Source organism: Vombatus ursinus, unplaced genomic scaffold, assembly GCF_900497805.2.
Source record: "Vombatus ursinus unplaced genomic scaffold, bare-nosed wombat genome assembly UNPS02014801.1, whole genome shotgun sequence".
NCBI classification, from domain to species: domain Eukaryota; kingdom Metazoa; phylum Chordata; class Mammalia; order Diprotodontia; family Vombatidae; genus Vombatus; species Vombatus ursinus.
Window position 1 is genome coordinate 3529578 of NW_020954579.1, and position 14982 is coordinate 3544559.

The following is a 14982-nucleotide window of genomic DNA, read 5'->3' on the forward strand; positions in this document are numbered from 1 at the left end:
CCTCTCCTAGCTCCTGTAAGGAGCCAATAGAACCTGTTTCAGGGGAGGTTGTGGTCACAGCAGTAGAGTTTGTTGTTGAGAGGCACCTTGAAGGAAAAGGAGATGAAAGAAAAATTGAGTCAAAAAAAGAAAAATACATTCTTTCAGAATTTCTATCCCATTACTCAAAGATAGCTTCCAAGTTTGAGACCTGCTTCTTATTCAAACATTTTCAACTCTCTCTGCCCACAGTTTCAGAACAGAGTCCTATGAGAAGTTAGGAGACAGGAGGGACTGGGTGAGACTGAGTGGGCACCAAGAAAAACACTTGGAATGTGGTGGACAAAGAAAGAGAAAAACAAAAAAGGAGCTGAGCCCCTCCACTACTTACTTATTCACACTTTCTTCACCATGGTAGCTTTCTCTAAAGCCTCTGGCAAAGGGATTGTATTCAATTTTGAGTTGGGAGAGCTAGAAAAAAAAGTAAAAGAAGTCAATGAGTGAAGACCACTCTCCTCTTTGGAAACCTCAAGCTACCCACTGGAAAGGCCAAGGACCTAACCTTTATTTCAATTCTAATTCACTGGGGGATCTGGGGGAGGCCACCCACTGTCTTCAGTTGTGAAATGGGGGAAAGAGAGTACTCTGACCATTTCAAATACTCAGCTGAGTCCTCTTGTCCTTGGCCCTGACTCTGCCTGTCTTTGTCCCAGTGACTGAGAGGTTCTTCACATGGATTTTTGAGGGTCTTTAGACTTGGATGGAAACCAAATTTCACCTTTGTTTTCTACCTTTATAATGAAATTGAGCCTTTCCTACGATTAGGAATTTGAAAATTAATTTCTCTGAGGAAATTTCACCAGCCTTCCTAAGTTGATGACACAAACAGGTTAAGAACTCATCATTTAGAATGAAACATCCCCTGGCCAACACTCCTTTATATTTTGTGGCTTGCTCCTAGTGTAATGTAAACTTTTTGGAAGGAGGGGTGGGCAGGAACTCTCTTACTTTTCTCTTTGTATCTCCAGAACCCAGTATGTGATTGCTGACTGATCACTTCTCTCAACAACAAACGATTGTTGATTGATCTATCATCTGCCTCCATGCTACCACTATCACTAGCCCAAGCCAGATGTTCCAGTAAAAGTGATTCTCACCTTAGCATTTTGATATGCAGTTACAGCAATGAATTCTGTTTCTGGGAAAGTGAAGCTGTGGGTGAAAGAGGAAGGAGTTATTGTTTCATGTTCTCCATCCCTCACCTCTTCAATACCAAGCCTCGGTTGGTATTTGTGGAAGGACTGCAATAATATCATCTGTAATAGAAGTCAGAAAGCATGAGGTGAGATAGGCATATCTTCTCTCCCCACCTACCTGGTATCTACTAGTAGAGGTGAAAAAGGACCATGTGTCATCTGAGATCTCCTTCCCTTAGGCTCCATAGAAAAGAAAAGGACCCAACTATAGAACAGGAAGGATGCTCATCCCACTCCTGGAAGTATGAGCAATGGAAATTCCATGCTTCCTTGATGACCTGCTCTAAGCTCTAACTCCCTGCCCTCCTACCACCAGAAAGCTCTTCTGTAACCTAGCTTCAGCCTGCTTTCCTCTCCTTTTCTGCTGATGGACTTGGCAGAGCTCGAGGGGTGAGTACAATGGGGATCTTACCTTGTTCTCATTATTGGTAGCTTCCTTATTGTTAGTCATCTTGAGTTTTTCAAATTTGATCTCTTTCTTCATCCAGTGGGCCCCTGTGTTGGGGGAGTCTGGGTGGATATACAACTGATTCCCTGTAGAAAGATGAGGTGTCTAAATATTTTTGTGCAACTAAAAAGTTTTGGAATTTTGTTGACTTCTTTTGGGGATGAGCCAAGCCGAGATATAGTTGGGTCAAAGGGCATGCACTGTTACATAATTTGTTGTGTATAATGCCAAATGCTTTCCAGAATGATTGTACCCTTTCACAGGTTCACCAACGGTGCATCAATGTAACTCTTTTCTCAGAGTCTAACATTTTCTCATAGTCCTTTTTTCTCTTCTTTGCCCCTCTGATGGCTGTGGGGTGGAATCTCAGAACTTCTGGGATTTCCATTTCAATAATTCACAGTGAATCAGAGCATTTTTTCCTACTTGGTTCTAGGTTCCCTGGCTGCCTATTCATATACTTAGAACTCATCAATGTACAATGCATAAAATGTTTATCAGAGTGCTTTTTGTGGGAGCAAAAAAAGCTGAAAAGTGAAGGAATCCATTGAGGAATGGCAGAATTCATTGGGATATATCGATGTGGTGGAATGCCATTGTATTGTCAGAAATAAGCCAATAGATGATTTCAAAAAGTGATGCATGTACCTGTTACACACTTATATACCTGTTGCCTAGTCAAACTAGCAGAAGCAGAGGAATAATTAACATGTTACCATCAATTTTATATTTAAAAAATATTGAAGATTTTTATAAATTCATGAAGAAGGAAATGTCCAGTACCAGGAGAAAATTATATTCAATAACAACCACAGGGGACAAATCAAACAACTTTGAAAGTTCTTATCTATACCATGACCACTGATGATTCCAGAGGAAGGACCAGTGAGAAAATGTACTATCTATCTCCTGACAGAGATAGTAGTAGATGTAGGGTGGGGCATGTCATGTAATTGAGTACAGCGGATGAAAGAATTTGCTTAATCTTTTGCACTCTACTCTCAGGCCAGTAAATCCTTCCCTACCTGGTATGTTGTTCTCCGTTTTTTCACACTGAGACCATCTGCCATCCTGAAATCGCCAGTGGTATTCATCAACCGGTACTATTTCCAGAAATACTTGGTAATGAGCAACGGGGTTCATCCCATGGATTTTGTAAACCGGGAAGGGAAACATCCGCCTGCGAAGAAAAGAAGAAATAGCGAGACAAGACTTGATTGCTGAACCCCCATCCCATCATACTTGTAGGGCAGTTAGGGCCAGGCAGATCTCTGTCCTAGGTATAGGGTTTTTTCCCCCCCAATGTTTTATGTTTAATGTTTTGGTGCTTTCATTTGTTTGTTTTGATTTCTCCAGCATTGTCCTTGATTTTGTGAACTCCGTGCCCCACCCTGCATTGAATCATTTCATCTACTGTCAAGAGTTTAGGGAATTTGAGCTTCCCAAAGGAAATGGCCCAAGGAACTTCTGCAAAAATCATCCTGCAGCCGTAAACCATTGCTCGATTGGCTGGCTTATGGTAGCCAACACACCCCTGGAAACAATGGTCCTGAAAAGAGGAAGGCAAGAACTTTCTAGGAGATGTCAGCTTTTGGTGAATTTGTGTAAAACTTAAGGGAGGCGCAATCGTGGGTTCCCGAGCTCCTGGAGGGCCTAGGGGTCCCACTGCACAGCCACTCACTTACCTGCCCGGCTTGTTAAGGATCATTTCTGTCTGCTGTCTGTAAAACTTGAGCCACAGGGAATGGTTGTGGAGGACCACTTTCAGTTTTCCTGAGATTGAGATCCCGTTGCGAGCTTCACTGGCCTCGAAGGGGATATTCGCCTCGGGGCTGGCCAAGAACTGGGAACTCTGCGGATTGTTGAGACCCAGCGTAGAGTCGTGGCTGTTGTAGCCCTGGCCTGGCTGGAAGTTGACGGGCACCATTGAGATCCTAGGGATGGTCGGGTTGAAGGAATATTTCTGTCGCTGCCCCTCCGACTCCACGAGAGTAGTGAGTGGAGCTCTCCACACTCACTGGCTTTCAAGGTCCCAGGCCTCTTTTTTATTTGGTCCCATCCTTAATTACCGAGGCCCCGCCCTTGAATTCACACCCCAGGGCTTTCCTCTTGGACTGTGCAGGTTACTTCCATTTCTCTTTCTGGCCTTCAGGCTATACCCAGCATTGCCAGGATTAAGTTACCTCATATTGCTAATAATAGGCATCCTTATCCTGATCTTAATGAAAAGAAAGCCCTCTAAGTTTTCCTCATAACAAATAATGTTTGTGGTGGTTTTTAACCTGCTTCTCTTGACACAATGCATATTCTCAATCCCTAAATCCTACAAAAAGTTTCCTGCCATACTTTCCTAGGCTAAGTGTAAACCTGCACTTCCCATGATGCTTTCCTGTTAGAGTTTACAATATTTACTCTTGAAATTTTGGTAGTTTGTCTCAATAGAATGATTGCCCTAGAACAAGACAGGATCTTAGAGATTATCGATTACATATCCTTCATCTTATTTTCTCCAATTTTAATTTATATTCAACTCACGTTCTCTCTCTGACACCTACCCTCCCCCCACCATGGAGAAAGTAAGAAAAACAAAACTCATTACTTCCAAATATAATCAAGCAAAACAAATTCCTTTATTTGCCAAGTTCACAAAAAAAAAAATTGTGCCTCAATCTACATTCTCCTTGCCTAACTGATGGACTCTCCATCAGTTTCCAATTCTTGGCCACCACAAAAAGAGCTACTAGAAACATTTTAATTAATTTAATTAAATCTTGTTGGTGTATAGACCAAGTAGTAGTATGTCCGAGTCAAAGTTTATGCACAATTTGATACCCTTTCCGATGTAGTCCCAATTTATTTTCCAAATACTTTGGAGTAGTTCAGAGATCCACCAACAGCGCCTGTTTTCCCGCAGTCTTTTCCCCATTTTTCATTTTCTCCAGTTCCGAGGCATGCATTCCAGGTCAGGGCGTCCTGAGTGGGTGAGAAATAAGAAATGGATTTTGTTGTTGTTTAGTCCTTTTGGTTGTGTCTGACTCTTGGTGACCCCATTTGGAGGTTTTCTTGGCAAAGATATTGGGGTAGTTTGCCATTTCCCTCTCCAGCTCATTTTACAGATAAGGAAACTGAGGCAAACTGGGTTAAGTGAGTTGCCAAGCGTCGCACTAAGTGTCAGAGGCTGGATTTTAATTTAGGTCTTCCTGACTGCAGGCCGGTGCTCTGTCCACTGTTACCCAACTGCCCCAACGAATGTATTAGAGACGGAGAAATTTTAAAGGGAGGTGACAATTGAGACCCAGGACGTGAAAATCCAGTCAGTCTCAGCAGCGAAGATTCGGCTTCAAGAGGCAATCGGGGTTAAGTGACTCGTACAGGGTCACACAGCTAGTAAACGTCAGGTGTCTGAGGCCGCATTTGAATTCAGGTCATTCTGACTCCAGGGCTACCTAGCTGCCCCTGGAAATGACTTTTCAGACATTGCCAACACTAGGCTAGAGGAACCCCGAATTCCCAGCAGACCAGGCTTTGGACTTTATCCTTCATGCAGTCATGAGAACTCAGTCACCCTCCCGCAGTTGGGTAGGAGAGAAAGACAGAGAGAGAGACAGAGACAGAGAGAGAGAGAGAGACAGAGAGAGATATTCATCTCGTCCTTCCTCTTCCTCCCCACCCCCAAAGACCCAGGGCACAGCAGTCTCTGCTAGGCAGGCCAACAGGCTCCTTGACCGATGGAGAGTCGGCGGGAAGCTTGAGGGTTCAAGCACTCTCCCTGCTGCTCAATGAGTCGCAGGGGTGTCCAGACGATCCGCTCTGAAAGCAATACCGATGAATCTCGACCTTTCCGAGCTTGATAACCAGGGCCGCAGAGTTGGAGTGGGAGAGGTGCAGGACCTCTAATTCTACCAGCGCTAGCCTCAGACCTGGCTGGGCGCCGGAGTATCTGATAGTCACTGCAAACGCAGTTGGACGGAGCAAAGGACTCGCTTATCTGAGAGCTGCAATGGTGCTAGCGGACGACCAGTCAACGGCCAACTTGGACCTTTTCCACACTTCTTTACCCATCCTCCGCTCCGGGACCAGGGAAGGAAACAGAAAGCCCAGAGCCGGGTATGCTCACCCCCGGGCGGCGAGGGCTTCGAGACAGAAGGCGGCTAACCGGACGCTGCCAGAGCACTGCGCAGAAGGATCGATCCCTGAAACTCTCAGATCTTTCCCAGCCCCGAGCCAATTATTTCCAACTAGGACAGGGACACATGCACCTGAAAGCCTAATCCAGAAAACAGAAAGTGGTCCTCCATAACCATTCCCTGTGGCTCACATCTTACGGAGAAGAGACAGGAGTGATCGTTATCAATCAGGTCTGGTAAAGGCAAGGCTGATCGACTGCACACTGGGGACTTACAGGAGCTCGGCTATCGCTTCTCCATTTCTTAAGCGTCGCTCAGGTTCCCTGGAAGCTGGGGGTGATGTGAATAGCTTGGCGTCTCTTTTTTTAGGGCGGATTGGGGAGTGTGTCGCCCTCAAGAGCTGATTGATGATTTTTTTTTTATTATTTCTGACAATTTTGTGCTTGGACTCTGACCATTTTGCAATTGATTACTTGAGCCATTTACTTTGAGAAACTAGAATTCCCCGTACAATTGATATAAATGGTTAAAATGAATCAGTGCTGGGTAGGGATCGGTGTTCACCCATTTAAGATTTTAAGAATTTAAGATTCCTGTTCTGCAGAATAGGGATGTAGGAAGGTCACAACTCTGACACTAATAGCACCAGAAGCTAACCCATTTTCCCTCTCCCTGGAATGTTCGTCTCTACCAGGAGAAGATGAAACGAGATGATTTCTCACATCCCTTCCATTGTTCAGATTCTGTGATCCTCTAGGGAGTTGAATTGACAATTAATTTATGAAATTATGAACTTCAGGGCGCCCTGCCAGGTTCTTTTGGGTTTGGGAATATTCACTGAGAAGGATCCCAACGGCAGCAGGAAGTGAGGTTGCAATCACACTTTAATAAGGCACAGAGGATGTGGGGAGGAACAGGCACAGAAAGCACACAGACAAGTGGCAAAAAGGGGTAGAGAAGCACATGAGTGGGGACAGGGTTTGGGATGGTGAAGGAAGGCAGGCAGCTGTGGGGAGCAGGATGGGGAGGGGGAGAGGTACAGACAGTCACTTATGTAACCAGGGATTAGAGTTGGGAGCTCTTGAGGAGTATGGACCACAAGGAGATGGATGAGTGCTGAGGTTGTAAGGATGAGGGTAGGAAGAAGTTTAAGGCCTCATTTTAATACTTTATCTGTGTCACTTTGGGGTAAAAAATTAACATATCCAGATCATTTCAAAGTTGTCCATAAAACTTTCATGTTGTGGTCTCAAAGTTATCAGCACCAATTGATGTTTTGTTGGTCTGACTTTGAATGTCTGGAATTAGTCTGAGATTAACATATCACAGGAACAAAAATCCTGACACCAACATCCAGAAGTCTTGCCCTGATTCCACACATACTACCAGGATATACTTTTTGGTTAACATATGATACAGTGTGTAAATGACTCTACTTTGACCTTCAGGAGGGTTTGTACGTGACTTCTAGGTTCCCCTTTGCAATCTTACTTTGTGTTATTGCAGCTTCATATTGGCTACTTGTAAATGTACTTACTACACTGACCAGAAAGTGGGGTGGGTGGGGAGGGGTCAGGGAGACCAGAACAAGATAGAATTTGAACACAGGAGTTTAGTTTTCTCTGGGCAGCTAGATGGCGCAATGGATAGAGCCCCATGCCTAGAGTTAGGAAGACTTATCCGGGTGGCTTCAAATCTAGCTCAGACACATACTAGCTGTGTGACTCTAGGCCAGTCACATAATCTTGTTCACTTCAGTTTTCTCACCTGTAAAATGAGCTGGAGAAGGAAATGGAAAAGCACTCCAGTATCTCTGCCAAGAAAACCCCAAATGGGGGTCACAAAGAGTCTGACACAACTGAACATCTTAGTTTTCTCTAGGTGAAAGTGTTTGTTGAATTGAACAGAGAGCATTCCTTAGTTGTTTGTGGGTAATTGTGTCTCTGTGAAGGTTTGCATGTGCATGTTTGCCTGCTTGTGTGTGCATTATTGATCTGTTTAAGGGAAAGAGCATAGACTTGGATTTGAGTCCCGTCTCTGTTCCGTGACCTGTGTTATGTTGGACAACTCTCATATCACATATTCACTTTCCTATCCACCTCTTCCTCATCTGCAAAAAGAAGGGATTTAATTAGAGGATCTCTAAAGTCTTTTCAAGCTCTCCAATCCAACCCTTTTCCCACCACTCTAAAGAACTTACATAGAGAAGAGAAGAGAGGGAATTGTGGTTCATGTGGCAAAAACTAACCAGAGTTCTTACTTTCGCTATCTGGAGAAGAAAAACTCCGTGTGCTGTGGAGAATGTCGGGGTAGAATCCAGTGCTAGTGGCTCTGATCTGCAAAATGGTAACAATGAGCATAACTGAGAGGTAGCAATGGTAGAACACAATTTTCTGAGGATGAGTGTGAGTGTGTGTCTGAGCATGTGTGTGTGTGTGCGTGTGTATGTGCGTGTGTGTGTGTGTGTGAGAGAGAGAGAGAGAGGGAGAGAGATCATCACCATAGCCCCCTTCCCTACATTTCCCCTGGGGCTCATTTTTTAAAACTAACTTTCAGTACTTTTCACTGGCCAGTAATTGTAAAGATCTGCTACTCTCCATTTGCTATTACACTTGTCCAGGTATGGAGGTGGAGGATGAAGTGAGAGAGAGAATGTTTCTCATACTCAAAGCTTCTGAATGTTGATGGGGATGATTGATTTAGAGTTGTAAAGGAGCTTCTCTGAGACCAAGGAGACCTGCCTCCTTATCTTAAAGTTGAAGAAACTGGGAGCCAGCCATGTTAGGTGCCTTGCACAGTTTGGTGGTAAGAGGAAGAGCCAGAAAGAAGGCCCCAGATGCAGGGAAATGGACATGATGGGATGGTGACCTATTCTTCTCTCACCCCCAAAATGGGTAATAGCTCCTGAGGGAATTTGAAGGGGTAGAATTTGTATGGGAGAATTTCAACCTCACTTTGGGAGGGGACAAGATCACAACTTGCTATCTCCATCTCCCTACCTTACAATCTGCTTCTTACCCAGAAATTCAGTAGGAATTGGATGGCCTACCTCTAGGCATAGTCCCATATAGGGCCTAAACTTCGATAAACAAAGTTCTTAGCTTGATTGCCTTGAGAGACCCAGGCTCCGCACTGGATAGGCTTAAGCCAATCATCAACAGATCACAAAGTAACCTAGAACTTGGTACCCCATTAACAACCATGGCAAAAATTTATTCACAACCCAGGAAGTTACCAAAAGTCTTATCTGTAAAGCAATTAATACCTTCGTGCCATCTATGGAACGAGTATAGTAATGAAAAGCCTAGTTTTCAAGGGCCAGATGATGGACATTCCAATCCTAACAAATTAATCTGATTTATGAGGGTTTATGGAAATTGCCAGTCTAAACAGGGCTATTGATATCTTTGAAGAAGAAAAAAGAGACAGAAGGAGGAAAAATGGTGGAGAATTTAAAATCCTTCTAAAGAGATAAGATGTAAATGGATCTCTTCAAGTTTGAAGAAATTTATTGCCTTTGTAAACTATTTGGTTGTTGTCCTTCATATCCAAAGAAGACCCAAATGATATTACTATGTTGGGGTCAATGAACAGTGTGTCTGTGACTGATCAGATCAATATGAACTCAGAAGGCTCTAGCACAGGTCGGGCACAAGTAGTCTGTTTGAACATTTGGTATGGAGATGTGTTTAAATCTGCACATCTCATGTTTCTTTTGAGCTACTGCAATTCTGCTTTACTTATGAAGCACAACACCTTCTTTGATGTAGGCACACCATGCTGAGACATCCTGTGCCAGTGTCTCCCATGTCTCACAATTGATTCCAAAGTTCTTCAGAGAGACCTTGAAAATATCCTTGTATCACTTCTTCTGACCTCCATGTGAGCTCTTGCCTTGTGCATGTTCTCCATAAAATAATATTTTAGATAAATATATGTCCAGCATTTGAACAATGTGACCAGCCCATTGGAGTTGCATTCTCTGCAGTAGAGTTTGAATGCTTGGCAATTCAACTGGACAGAGGACCTCAATGTCCAATACTTTATCTTGCCAGGTAATCTTCAGAATCTTCTTAAGAAAATTCAAATGGAAGTGGTTCAATTTTCAGGCCTGGTGCTGGTAGACTGTCCAAGTTTCACGGGCATACAACAATGAGGTCAGCACAATGGCTCTGTAGATCTTCAGTTTGGTAGGTAGCCTAATACTTTTTCTCTTCCACACTTTCTTTTGGAGCCTCCCAAATGTTGAGCTAGCTCTGGCAATGCAAGCATCGCTCTAATCATCTGTATGGACATCCCTGGAAAGTATACTGCCAGAGTAAGTGAACTTATCCACCGCATTAAATTAAAAACAAACAACTTTTACATCTTTGTCTTACCCTCCCCCCTTTTGAGGATATATATATATGTGTGTGTGTGTGTATATAGATATATATTCCTCATATCTTCTTGAAAGAATGCAATATTTTAAGGATCTAATTTTACATGTGAATATAACAGTTAAAAGGGGGTGGCAAGCCTAAGAATTCATTTACCTAGCCATGTGGGATGTTGAGTTGACCACAAATACAAATTAAAAATAGTAAGATCTTTCATACTTGTGTCTTATTTAGTAACTCAGATGTTTTAGTACTAATCTGTTAATTAATAGACTTAGTATTGCAACAACAACAAAAAACTTCCATTTTTCACCTGCCGTGATTTTAGGATACTGCTATGAAAGGAAAAAAGGAGGGTCAATATCAGGACTGTTACTTCAAGCGCACAAATTGATCTGACACAAACCATAACAGGGGGAATAACTCCCTTAGCTCTGTTTGACTTCAGGCAAAAGTCCTATTAACAGCCAATCACACAGCAAAATTCCATATTATTCATAAGGTATGATAGCCAGGCTCAGAATTAACCAGATGGGAAAATTTTTGTGCAGAAAGGAAATAGAACAATGGGAAACTGAGTCAAGAGGATCTTACCTTTGCCTATGCAAGGCTGTCCCCTCAATTTTTCCCTGGTACAGACATTCACCTGTAGTATTTCTCAGACCCTTCGGGCTGTGCATGGCATTCCCCTTTAAATGGTGGACTATTGGCTTCATGACCATTCAGACAATTATACCTGAAATCAAAACTTAGAGCAATGTCAAATTACAGTCCCAAGAGATTTTACCTCAAATAGCAAAATTTCACTAATCACAGCTAGGGCTAGGTTATTATTAGCTATTATCATGTTTCAATAACAGATAACAAGGAGCAAATATAAGGACGTTTCATTTGTCTTTCATTTATAAACAAGAATAATCACATTCTGGAATTCCACATACACAGTGATACATGATAGTTAATAAAAAACCCCAGAAAATTCTGACTATAGTTAAGACTCCAGACTAACATATCCATGTTGTCTATTAACGCCCAAGGTAATAGGAAATCTTTTAACCTAAGGTCTGTTGTTACTAAGTTGGTTTAGAGATATAACTTCAATATATATTAACAGATACAATTTCATAATTTTCATAAGTTACAGCCAAATGATCATAGATAAAACTCACTCTTTAGTATAAGTAAATTTGCAAGTTTCCCTACTTTGGCTGGGAGTGGTCCTAATTTCTCAAACCTCAGTACTTTAGAATTGTACAACACACTGTATTTTACAGTTTCAAACATTTTGTCCACATTCTTTTAATCCCTCAATTCATAATCTAACAGTATCCAAAGAGGAGTTATTTTTCTAACAGCATTTCTGATATAATGGTTTCCAAATTTTCACAATATAAGAAAAAATTTAAAAACATAACATACAAAAATCATATATTTAAAACATGAAACAAAACTTATTACCAAGTCATATGATATCAATTTTGTTGAATGCATTTCCAAATTTCCTTACATAGAGAATGATTCGGGGCAGCTAGGTGGTGCAGTGGATAGAGCACCGGCCCTGAAGTCAGGAGGACCTGAGTTTAAATCCAGCCTCAGACCAAACACTTGACACTTACTAGCTGTGTGACCCTGGGCAAGTCACTTAACCCCAACTGCCTAAGCAAAAAAAAAAAAAAGGAAGAGAATGATTCATTTGATCAATTTTGGCATTCTATACTGATTGCATTCAAGACCAATACAAAATACTTACATCTACTAACATTTATGTAGTGTTTACCACGTGCCAGGCACTGAACTTTACAATTATTATTCCATTTGATCCTCACAACAACCCTAGGAGGTGGGTGCTATTATTATCCTTTTTACAGATTAGGAAACTTTACAGATTAGGAAACAGAGATAAAATAACTTGCTTAAGATCACACAGGTAATAACTTTCTGAGACCAGATTTTAACTGTTTTTCCTGTCCATGCACTTTGCTTGAAGTTCTGATTTACCACCATTATCCTAATAGGAGAGCACATCTCCCCTTAAATGAGATCACATTATAATTTTGTTTCAGGACAAACTTGAAACAAATTAAATTTGGGTTTGTAATTAACAATGGAAATCATTCAAAATCTCACTTTTCCCAAGGGCAATTAGCTGCTGCCAAGCATCTCAAATTTCGGAGCCCACTGCTTTCAGTTAGCTCCCCTAAAAAAATTCTCACCTCCTCATAACCTTTCTGGTTCTTTTAAAATTGCCCAATGAGCCAAATCAATTCCTTTGTGTTCTTAGACTAGCTCCACCCAGATGCTTTAAGAGGGTGGATAAAGTCTCACCTTTCCCTTTGGCTTTTCTACCCTGAGAAGCCCAAAGCAAAGTATGGGGAGGGACTCCATGGAAGCCTCAAATTCCCATCCCCCTTTCTTTGGAAGTCCTTCAAGGACAAAGATTTTGTGTGTTATACTCAAATAATTTTATGTTGCAAATTTACTGAGTTTCCATTTGATCAGTTTTATAATTTGACAGAATACTGTCTGTCTCATCTCCAAGGGTCTCATGATGGAAAATGCTATCCACATCCAAAGAAAGAACTATGGAGTTTGAATGCAGATCAAAGCATACTTTTTGCTATTTTTTTCTTCTGTTTTGTTTTGTTTCTCTTTCTTGTTTCTCCTATTGGTTCTAATTCTTCCTTACAACATCACTAATGTGAAAATATGTTTAATAGGAATGTATATGTATAGCGTATATCAGATTGTGCACCATTTTGGGGAGAAAGGTGGGGAGGGAGGGGGAGAAAAATTTAAAATTCAAAAGCTTTTGGAAGTGATTGTTGATAAATCAAAATAAATTAATTTAAAAAAAAGAATATCGTCTGTCTGAAATTGTTAATAGGCCCTACCCTTCACATGGCTACAAATCCTCTCAGGGTTCCGGGGCACTTTGAAGTGTGAGGGTATTTATTTTCTTTTCCATAGACTGCAGCCCCCACTAGCTGTGCTTTCACCTCTTGTTACTGGTGAATAACTAGCACCTGAATGCCATTTAGCCACTCACAGAAAGTGGATTTTACAACGGCATACATATTTACTTTACAGATATAAGAAAAACAAACATACAAGTATTTGCCTTCACCACTCCGAACACACAAACAAAATAGAACCAAAGTCTGATGTCTATATTCCACATTCTGTTTTTAACTGGTTTTGATAGTTCTCAGGCAATTCATAGTTCTAGGATCAGGCAAGGCCAGCAGCTGCATTCAACATTCCCCTCTCTTAGTCAATATGAGTTATGTCACTGACCAAGGGAGGCATTGAGGAGTATGATGAGCTGCTGGACCATGACAGTATCAGTAACATGAGCCCCAGTGTGAGAAGGGACTTGTAGGCAACACTTTATTCCCCTCAAAAAGGAGCAAGGTACTAGGAGAGAAGTCCCTGAAAAAGAGGCTAAAAGGGAGCCAACTAAAAGAAGGTACAGGGGGTGGGGGAAAGGGATCAGACTCACCAGGTATAACAAGACCTGAAGGTATTAAATACTTCATTAAGGTTTTTTTAACTATGAGGGATAGGCATAGTACGAGGGGAAGAGGAAAAGAGATTGACCAATGCATTGAAAGGAGCTGTTGGGGGCAGTCCCCTTCAACAAGCAGGCTTTACAAGGAACAAGAGAGCATGAGGAAGAAGCAGAAGGGAAGATAACTCATTGCTGCCGTCCATTTCATCAGTCCATCATATCTTAGGGCTCAGATGTCTCATGCAGCTATCTGGTTTCTGAGAGCAACTCCCACTTTAGTCATCTGGCCTTCTGGAAATCTCTCCCCCTAAGGCATTCTGGAATAGGTGGGTTCTGCTTTTTAAATGTTGTCTTAACTATATCACTATTATGGTATTTTTAGGCAGATCACATTTTCATGCCAAGTACGAGCTATGTCAGATCCAAGCTTAGTAAAATTCCTTTTCTCTTTACTTTTTCTTTTCTCTTTGAAAGGGAATGCCTCTAAGTCTACCCCAATACTGAAACACTTATAAGCAACCCTGGTACTATGTGTATCTGCTCAAGAAATTTCTGGTGATAACTGTTACAATTAATTTCTAATGAAAATACAAAAAGATGCTGCTAGAAGTATATTGTACATTTAGTTAAATCAAGATGGCTAATCAGATTAACTTTTACCACTACTCTGTGCACCAATGCCAAATGATTTAAAGGCCATCAAGATATTTCAATCAGTCCAGTAATGCTGAATGCCTGTTGTTGCTGACAGCATGGATCAGTAAGTTCTTCACTGAGTACCTTGCAACAATTTAAAATCTAGCACATGTAAGGTACTGTGTTAGATGGTGGGGTTCTATTTTGTGTATATATACATTTAAAAAGCAGATAGACAAAAACTAAAAACAGAACACAGGTTACCAAAGTTTCTAAACCTGGCAATGAAACAAAATAATATTATTGGAAGGAAAAAGGTTAAAATAGTATAAATGTGCCCTAAAACAAAAACACCAGATAGTAATAAAACAAATTCTAGTCGAATATCCTATTTTGAAATGAAAAAATCTTCCTACACACACTTTTCTGCCATTCTGAGAAGAGAACCCAAAATACTTAATTTGTAATACTCTTTAAAAAAATTTGTCTTTAACAAAAGATACTAGGGGCAGCTAGGTGGTGCAGTGGATAGAGCACCGGACCTGGAGTCAGGAGGGCCTGAGTTCAAATCTGACCTCAGACACATAACACTTACTAGCTGTGTGACCCTGGGCAAGTTACTTAACCCCATTGCCTAACTAAAAAAAAA

At 41.5% G+C, this 14982-nt stretch overlaps 1 protein-coding gene across 1 annotated transcript; it reads right to left on the reverse strand.

Moving 5' to 3' along the window:
* Window positions 1-366: 366 nt before the first annotated feature.
* LOC114050905 (T-box transcription factor TBX21-like) lies at window positions 367-3610 on the reverse strand. The gene is made up of 5 exons (XM_027872956.1): window positions 3369-3610; window positions 2709-2863; window positions 1648-1769; window positions 1137-1295; window positions 367-450 (listed from the first exon to the last, which is right to left on the reverse strand). The coding sequence occupies exons 1-5, from the start codon at window positions 3608-3610 to the stop codon at window positions 367-369; spliced, it is 762 nt and encodes a 253-aa protein (XP_027728757.1).
* Between the last annotated feature and the right edge of the window lie 11372 nt (window positions 3611-14982).

What these genes read in the sequence shown, in the direction of transcription:
- LOC114050905 (XM_027872956.1), bottom strand. Translation starts at nt 3,610, where the DNA reads ATGGTGCCCGTCAACTTCCAGCCAGGCCAGGGCTACAACAGCCACGAC. An exon ending in AACGGAGAACAACATACCAG is followed by an intron (nt 1,770 to 2,708) that starts GTAGGGAAGGAT and finishes ATCTTTCTACAG; the next exon opens with GGAATCAGTTGTATATCCAC. An exon ending in CTACCAATAATGAGAACAAG is followed by an intron (nt 1,296 to 1,647) that starts GTAAGATCCCCA and finishes CTTCTATTACAG; the next exon opens with ATGATATTATTGCAGTCCTT.